The sequence below is a fragment of the Haematobia irritans genome, chromosome 4 (assembly GCF_050003625.1).
Source record: "Haematobia irritans isolate KBUSLIRL chromosome 4, ASM5000362v1, whole genome shotgun sequence".
Classification (NCBI taxonomy): Eukaryota; Metazoa; Arthropoda; class Insecta; order Diptera; family Muscidae; genus Haematobia; species Haematobia irritans.
Window position 1 is genome coordinate 2,142,149 of NC_134400.1, and position 9,041 is coordinate 2,151,189.

The following is a 9,041-nucleotide window of genomic DNA, read 5'->3' on the forward strand; positions in this document are numbered from 1 at the left end:
TTTTCGTTGTCATCATTATTCCACACTATTGACATTTAAACCGCAAAGGATCTTGGTTTTTTGTTTTTGTTCCTTCCTGCAAGGGCTAGAGCAGAAATAACGGCTTTCCGGGTCTCATATTCCCTATGCTGAGGACAATAATAGTTTAGTACTACTGTCAATAGTGTGCCCGTTGCACATATATCCGAATTATTTGCATGTTTCCTGGCAGCGAAAAAAACGTACTTTGATACAGAGTTTAGTGTTGTTTATTGCACTTGGATGATATTTTGCTGTTTTAGCTTGATACTGCTGTTGGTGATAATGTTTGGATTGTTGTGGCAAATTGCATGGGGCTGGATTGGCAAACATACAATTTGAAGTTTCAGTGACTTTACTGATGACCATATGCTATCCTTTCAAATTTAGCTATTGTCAGTTTGGTCATAACACCAGGCTTAATACTGGCAATAAGGCAACCTTTACAAAGTTGGCAGGAACATGATTGATTATTTCAAGGTATACCATAAATAATAAAACTACTCTAGCATTAGTTAGATAAATGTTAGCAAAATAAATTTGATCATATAGTTGAATGAATCAACTATAAAATATTGAATGACGATGTCATATTGCAACATTTAATGACGAGTCGTTTGAGTTTTCCGTCCATCAGAAGGACAAATAAATGTACAGTTTATAAATTCTGAGGCAAAGAATCCAATACACGTTTTTTTATATAAAATATTAATATAATTAATATAATAATAATTAATAATTTTTTACGCATAGGTTTCAATATATTAATTTCGATCTAAGTAAAATTTTATTTTACTTATTTTTTTTTTTTTGTGAATGCAAAAACTAAGTCATTCAAGCTACACCCAAAGATCACTTAAAGATCACTTTTGAAGGGGAAGTTGAAGTTAAAAATTGTTTAAATATCTTTATTGCTATATGGAGTTCACCACAGACTCCATTTAATTAAAAAACTTATTTAAAAGACTTACTTATTCCTAATGCTTTTCCCATTTTTTTATACTAATTTGCCTATAGGGTGCTCCTACTAAATTGTTCCAGGAATGAATCCAAGACGTACCCTAAATTGTAAATTTATCCCGTCAATGACAAACTCATGTGAAAGTGACTGGTCTCTTTCATAGGTTCTGACCAGATCTGGGACTGTTCTATACACACCAGGGACTAGTCTTGAAATGGTCCTGTGGTTGATTCATTTTCCGTAGGGTAGTTATGTTATAAATAAATTTTGTGCCAACTTCGAATTTGAAAAATTTGTGCCAACTTCGAATTTGGAAAATTGTGAAGTTCGTTTGCATAGAACACTCTTCCTTTTCGTTCATGTTATTAAAATAAGAAAAAAATAAATAAGGAAAATTTTCTCATATTCCACTAAAATCAACTAATTTCTATTAATTAAATAAAGTTCTACTATAGAAATGTTCGTTGACATTTTTTCTTGGGGTATATCCTAGAATAGTGGATATCGAACTAAAATTTGTGTTCTGGTATATTTAGTTCGACTAAACCATAAAGTCATATCCGAGTGCTTCGATAAGGAGCTTTACTGATGATGGTTGAAATCATACTGCGAAATTTTCATGAACCGCGGATAAATGTAACAAGTATATACGGACTTAAGTTCGGCTGAACCGAATTTAAAAATACCCACCATTAATCAAATTATATAGTTTCTTCCTTTGAATTCTTCTTTATCTGGTTACTTGAAGATATATAGAACAAAGAAATCGGGAGACTTTACACATGGGGGTTATACCAAAACATGGACACACCATATTCGCTACTTACGGACCTGTTTTGAAGTTCTGGCAAATCGGACAAAAAATGCGGTATCTAGGAGTCCAAGAAGTCAAAACGGGAGACCGAGCTATGTGGGACTTATACCAAACCGTGCACCGATACACACCATATTGGGCACACTTATTTATGGACTCACACTACTTCTAGATTTTGAATTTCAGGCAAATCGGATAAAAACTCGGATGTCTAGAAGCTCAAGAAGTCAAATCGGAAGATCGGGCTATATGGGGACTATATCCAAATGTAGACTGAATCACACCATATTCGCCATACCTATTTACGATTCCAAAACACCTAAAAATGTTGAATTTCAGGCAATCTTAAAAACAAACAAGTATAAACGGCCGTAAGTTCGGCCAGGCCGAATCTTATGTAGCTCCACCATGGATTGCGTAGAAACTTCTACGAAAGACTGTCATCCACAATCGAATTACTTGGGTTGTGGTATCTTAAATCGTTTTCTAAATTGTGAGTTAGTCCATAGACAAAAAAAGTATGTGTAGGTAAGTCTACAAATAATTACGAATCGATATGGACTTTTGCGCAGTACGTAGGGAGCCAGAATTGAAATATGGGGATCGCTTATACGGGGGCTATATACAATTATTGATATGGGCCAATTTTTGTGTGATTGGGGGTCGATTAATCTGAGGGCTATATATAACTATAGACCGATATGGACCTAGTTAGGAATGGTTGTTAACGGGCATATACTAGCACAATGTACCAAATTTCAACTGACTCGGTTGAAATTTGTTCCTCCAAAAGGCTCCAAAACCAAATCTCGGGATCGGTTTATATGGGGGCTACATGTGATTATGGACTGATATGGACCACTTTTGGCATGGTTGTTAAATATCATATACTACCACCACGTACAAAATTTCAACCAGATCGGATGAATTTTGCTTCTCCAAAAGGCACCGGAGGTCAAATCTGGGGATCGGTTTATATGGGTGCTATATATAATTATGGACTGATATGAACCAATTCCTGCATGGTTGTTGGATACCATATACTAACATCATGTACCCAATTTCAACCGAATCGGATGAATTTTGCTTTTCCAAGGGGCTCCGGAGGTCAAATCTGGGGATCAGTTTATATGGGGGCTATATATAATTATGGACCGATTTCGACCAATTTTTGCATGGGAGTTTGAGGCCATATATTAACACCACGTACCAAAATTTCAACTGAATCAGATGAATTTTGGCCTTCAAAGAGGCTCCGGAGGTCAAATCTGGTGATCGGTTTATATGGGGCTATATATAATTATGGACCGATGTGGACCAATGTTTGCATGGTTGTTAGAGACCATATACTAACACCACGTACCAAATTTCAGCCGGATCGGATGAAATTTGCTTCTCTTAGAGGCCTCGTAAGCCAAATCGGGGGATCGGTTTATATGGGGGCTCTATATAATTATGGACCGATGTGGACCAATTTTTGCATGGTTGTTAGAGACCATATACTACCACCTGTACCAAATTTCAGCCGTATCGGATGAAATTTGCTTCTCTTAGAGGCCTCGCAAGCCAAATTTGGGGGTCCGTTTATATGGGGGCTATACGTAAAAGTGGACCGATATGGCCCATTTGCAATACAATCCGACCTACATCAATAACAACTACTTGTGCCAAGTTTCAAGTCGATAGCTTGTTTCATTCGGAAGTTAGCGTGATTTCAACAGACGGACGGACGGACGGACGGACGGACATGGTCAGATCGACTCAGAATTTCACCACGACCCAGAATATATATACTTTATGGGGTCTTAGAGCATTATTTCGATGTGTTACAAACGGAATGACCAAGTTAATATACCCCCCATCCTATGGTGGAGGGTATAAAAATGTGGTGTCTAAAAGCCCGAGAAGTCAAATCCGGATATTGGTCTACGTGGGGGGTATATCAAATTATGAACCGATACACACAACATTCTACGTATTAATGTGTAGACCCAAAAGACCTCTAGATTTTTGATTTCTGGCAAAAATTGCGTTGTCTAGAAGACCAAGAAGTGAAATCAGGAGATCGGGCTAAATGGGCGCTATATCAAAATGTGGACCGAATCACACCATATTCGACACACTTATTTATGCACCCAAAATACCTCTAGATTTTGAACTTCAGGCAAATCGTATAGAAATTCGGTTGTCTATATCCCAAAATCGGGGGGTCGATTTGTATGGGGGCTATATCAAAATCTGGATCGATATAGCCCATCTTCGAACTTGACCTGCCTGAAAAATTTTAGCACGATAGCTTCATTATTGAACACTGTAGCGTGATTACAACCGACAGACAGACGGACATGTTTATATCGTAAAAGTATTTTTTCTTTGGGTGTACACACATATATATGTGTCTGGGATTGTGATTCTTACCATTTTAAAAACAACTCCTTAAAAAGAAAGGACACGAATCTGTAATGCCAGATGTTGCCACATGTAAAGGGACACTTCAGTTTAGTTTTAATGATCAATATCCTTAGTATAATATGGGTTATACGTGGTTATGAAAAAAAAAAAAACTTGTGTTCCACTATATCCCTAGACACACGTACACGCAAAGAAAAAAAACGTTTGGAAAACGTGTACCGAAAACGTTTTTCTTTTGTAAGAGTTTTTTGAATTGCTTCGAAAATTTTAAACTTTTATCACCAAAAAAATTCGTTTGTTACAAAATTTTTATTTTTTCAATAAAAAAAGTTATTTTTGAAACAACAACACAGTCCATTTCGTTTATATCAAACACTGTTCTTTTCTGACTTTAGATCTTTAATAAGACACATTTTACAGTTCAAAATTTAATATACTACAATGTAATGTTGAACATTTTTTCGGAATCTTCCGAACATATCTGGAATATATGTAAAAAAAAACAAAAAAACTTCGGTCGAAGCAGGGATCGAACCCACGACCCTTGGCATGCAAGTCGGACGTAGCAACCACTGCTCCACGGTGCCAAACTAAATGGTTGTTTCTGTTAAATAAACTTTGTTTATTCGGTTCGTGGGCGCCGCAAGCTATGCTATATAAATATAACTTATATGGAGTGGTTAGTGTGTTGGCTTACAAAGTGCATGGTCCGCGGTTCGATTCTCCGTCCAGGCGAAAGGTAAAAACATTTTAAAAATTTATAAAATCGTACAATTTTTTCTACATTGTTGTATTACAGGAAAAGGTGTTAAAAACTAAAAATCCTCGTGGATGTGAGAAATATGTGAGGGAAAATGCAATTAGCAAGAAAACAATGTTTTTTTGAGTTTGTCTTTATGAAATTGTTTTTACATCCTGGAAAAGAATAAACGATTATCACAAAAAGTATATACTTTTCTTCCAAATACACTTCCTTACAGCGAAAAGCAAATGAGAAACGAACTTTGTTTGTCTAAAATTTCGTTTGAGAGGAAAGAATTATTTTTTTGCGTGTACCTTGTTTTACGTTAGCATTTCCAAGTGTGCTAATGATTAATGGTGTGGCGCTCCCTTTTTTTTGGGTAGGGGAATTAGTATGAGTTTTCATGTGGTGAACTTTCATCATTAACTTGTACATGAACTTGGTAACCCCATTTGCTTAGAATTTCTTCAAAATTACTCTAATCAAATTCTGAAGAAAATCTCATCAAAGATAAACAAAGCAAACAAGATTGTCGAATGGCAAAATGTGAGGGTGGGAGATTAAAAGCTAAGGACAGAAGGGAGAAGATACCAACATGCGACAATCGTCATCATTATATTACATTGTCAAGGTCATGTAGATGACACACAAACCCATACACACTCTTACACTTATAAGGCCACAATCAGATATTACTTGGGTATGACTGACAGACTGACTGACTGACTAACTGGCTACATGGCTGAGTGACAGATATAGCCAACAAATTTGCTTGGTTACGTTTGGTTTAACATCAAAACCTTTGATAAATACAACATTTTGCATGCAAAATCTCATACAGACACGTTAATGACACACACTCATACAAGGAGAGAGTATGTCTCAGTAATTCTTACATACACTCCTCTCACACTCATTACACCCATACGCACTAAGAGGTCCACCATCAAAAGCTATTTAATTTTACCACATGCTTCTGCATTACTACACACACACACACACACACACACATATATACTCATACAAAATCATCATACGCACCATACGACTACTCTCTCTTGGAAAAAGAGAATGAATGAAAGACGAATATTTGTTTGTTTTTTTTTCGCAAATGAGTACATTTAACCAACCAGGCACGTATCATAATAGCATACATGTAGAGACCTACACAAACACACGTATAAACTACACCAAATTTGTCTTGACATACCACAAACCATGCGTCCACCAACACTCGTAAAAGCTGCTGCTACATGCGCTTGCATAAATTAGATAGAGGTAGAAAGGAAACACATTGAAAATGTTGCCTATGCCTATTTTTGTAAATATGTATGAATATTATAAAACGATTGTTTAAATGTTTGGAATAATTAATAAATATTTGACCGAATTGATTTATTAGGGTATACCGGTAGACTTTAGAGTAGCAAAATAGATAAATTTTTTTAAACACATAAAAATAGAAATAGGAACTTCTAATACCCAAAGAAAAAATTGTAGACAAACGAAATTCTCCTTTCTTATAAAGCATTTTCTTTTATAGCAAATAAACCCCAATTTATGACCAGCGATCTATAATCTGGTTTACTTTGCTTATCTAAAAACAAAACTCTTTTTGCAGTGCAATTATCATTGAAAGATGCCTGATTTTAGGTCTTCATAGCCGTATGGAAGTGTAGAAACCTGAGATAGAAAGCATCCCTGAACCATTACACCCTCATATATGACCAATTACCAATATGGATATAACTATTTTTAATAATAATTTGTTTAGCAAAATAATTATTGAATTTATAAGGATAGATGTGTTTGTGTTTGACTACGTGCCAGGTTGTCAGACATATCTGTCCACATCAAATTTGGATGGAAGCCAAATCAAGATAGACGCCATTACTTTCGGTTTTAGCCTCAGCCAGTTGGATTACTCCCTCCCCAGGGAGTGTTTAGAACAAAAACGAAATTGAAATTGAAACGAACAAGGCAAAGGCAATTTATCAGCAGCACAGATACACAACTGCGAAATACATATTTTATTAATGGGGAATTCTATAAAAATAATGAATTCCGATTGAAATGAAATTAGTCTGTTGAAAATATTACAAATAATTAGCAACAACTGCTGTTCGACAGCCGCTGTTCAATTACAAACTTGTGTGAAGGCTTGTGGCAAAATCAAAAAGTTCCTAGAAAGAATATATAAACGAAATCTGTTCTGTTTTTGAAGGATACCTCGGTTGTTCATTTGTTTTGGCACAAGTGTCTGTGTGTGTGTTAATCTGTATGATTGGTGATTGAAACGTTCTTCACAAATATTGGCTAACATGAATGCTGCTCTAAAGTTCCTTGGGTTTATGGCTTTAATTTTAAGCATTTGCTTGGCAAATGGACGACAAATTCGGTATAGCCGTTACACTACTGAGATTACAGAGGATAATGGTCGTGAGGATCACAATATTGTGGAGCCATTTGAAATAGATGCCATAGTAAAGGAGATTAAATCGGCACCTTATCCTGCAGCTGGCTATAGGCCCTCCAAAGCCTTTCCTTTGCCCACAGAAATAGCTAGTGAAAATGCGGGAAGCAAAACAGAAACTGCCACAGATGAAACACCAGTGGTGCCAGAGGTCAATGATCAAGAAAGTTTCGCCACAACTACTGAAATATATACCAGTGATTCAGTGACTACTGCGTCTACTGAAGTTCCTTCAGAGTTGAATAATGTAAGGGCTCCCTATGAAGCAGCAGGATTTAAACCGGATATTCCATTCAATCTCCCTGGGGAAGAAGAAGTTGAAAATCAAACCACTACAGAGACCACTACAGGTATTCCTTTGACAGAAGTTACAACAGAAAGTGAAACCACAACAGAAGTTAGCACAGCAGTGCCCTTGGCAGACTTTACCACAAGAGCCCCTCAAGTGGAGAGTGTATTACCATATCGCCCTGCAAAATTTAGACCAAGAAAACCTTTAAATTTGCCATCAGACAGTCAAGTGAAAGGTCAACAATCTGAGGGAGAAATTGTCAAAGAAAACGAAAGCTCACCTCAAGCCCCCTATCCCCCTGCTGGATTTAGACCTTCGAAAGCCTTTCTTCTACCCAATGAACAATCAAATGATTACCAAAACCAAGAAGATAATAGCAAACATCCTGTCTGTGGTTCAAGTACAAATCCTTTGGCTCCCAAGCCTTTAGATGGAGAAATGATGGATCCTGATTCGGAAACCATATTTGTTAATCCCACAACAGCAGTGGTTGTACCAGTGCCTGTTAATATACCAGCCCAATCTTTAATTTTAGCCAGACCACTTGTCTATGCAACGCATATTCGAACCTGGTAGAAGATGGTGGGGTTACCCGTTTCCTTTTGTTGGAGATAAATTTTTTTAATAGAGGAATTTAAATTTCCCCCAAAATAATATCCGCGTTCAGTATTGCCTTTTGTTGTTGTTATATTTTGTTGTGATTTTTTTGGTTCAAGTGTTTTTTTTTAAGTCCTTTCACCATTTGTCGAAAGAGATTGCATAAAAAATTCAAAACTATGTTCGAATAAATTTTTTTACTATAGCATAGTTTTTGTGTCCTTGCTTTTATGAAATTACCATATTTGTCGTCGCGCTGTAATTGTTGCTGTTGGTGTTGGTAGGCCGGTGCTTGTTTTGTTGGTGTTCTCTTTATGTTTTTGTAGGTCACTGTAACATCAACTCAACAACAAAAAAAATCTATTTCATTTTGCATTCATGTTGAGAATAAGAAAAACCAACACCCGAATCGAAACAAAACAAAAGAGTGGTTCCCTAGTCTCTTACCTCTCTCCTAGTCTGTGTTTGGCAGTTACCCTATACTGACTCCCACTGACAACAAAAACACCAAGAACTAGTGATCCACCATTAGAACGGAAGTAGGAAGTCATTTGTATTCGAGAATATCGTCCACACAAAACAAAAAATACGATACACACACAACAACAACACATCACATATACATAGACACAGAGTTATACATACATTTGGCTTAACGTGTTGCATACAAATAGGGCTGCTATGGTCGACATTCGCTTGAATTTTTCCAGTAGTAGAAATGAGGAACAAATT

The 9,041-nt window shown here is 36.4% G+C and overlaps 1 protein-coding gene across 1 annotated transcript; it reads left to right on the top strand.

Annotated features, from left to right (window-relative positions):
• The first annotated feature begins 6,936 nt into the window (after positions 1–6,936).
• Positions 6,937–8,519, top strand: LOC142234815 (uncharacterized). Its single transcript, XM_075306008.1, has one exon. The coding sequence runs from the start codon at positions 7,269–7,271 to the stop codon at positions 8,286–8,288; it is 1,020 nt and encodes a 339-aa protein (XP_075162123.1). The 5' UTR covers positions 6,937–7,268; the 3' UTR covers positions 8,289–8,519.
• Positions 8,520–9,041: the final 522 nt, after the last annotated feature.

Excerpts from the sequence above, each read along its gene's own strand:
- LOC142234815 (XM_075306008.1), top strand. The coding sequence starts at position 7,269 with ATGAATGCTGCTCTAAAGTTCCTTGGGTTTATGGCTTTAATTTTAAGC.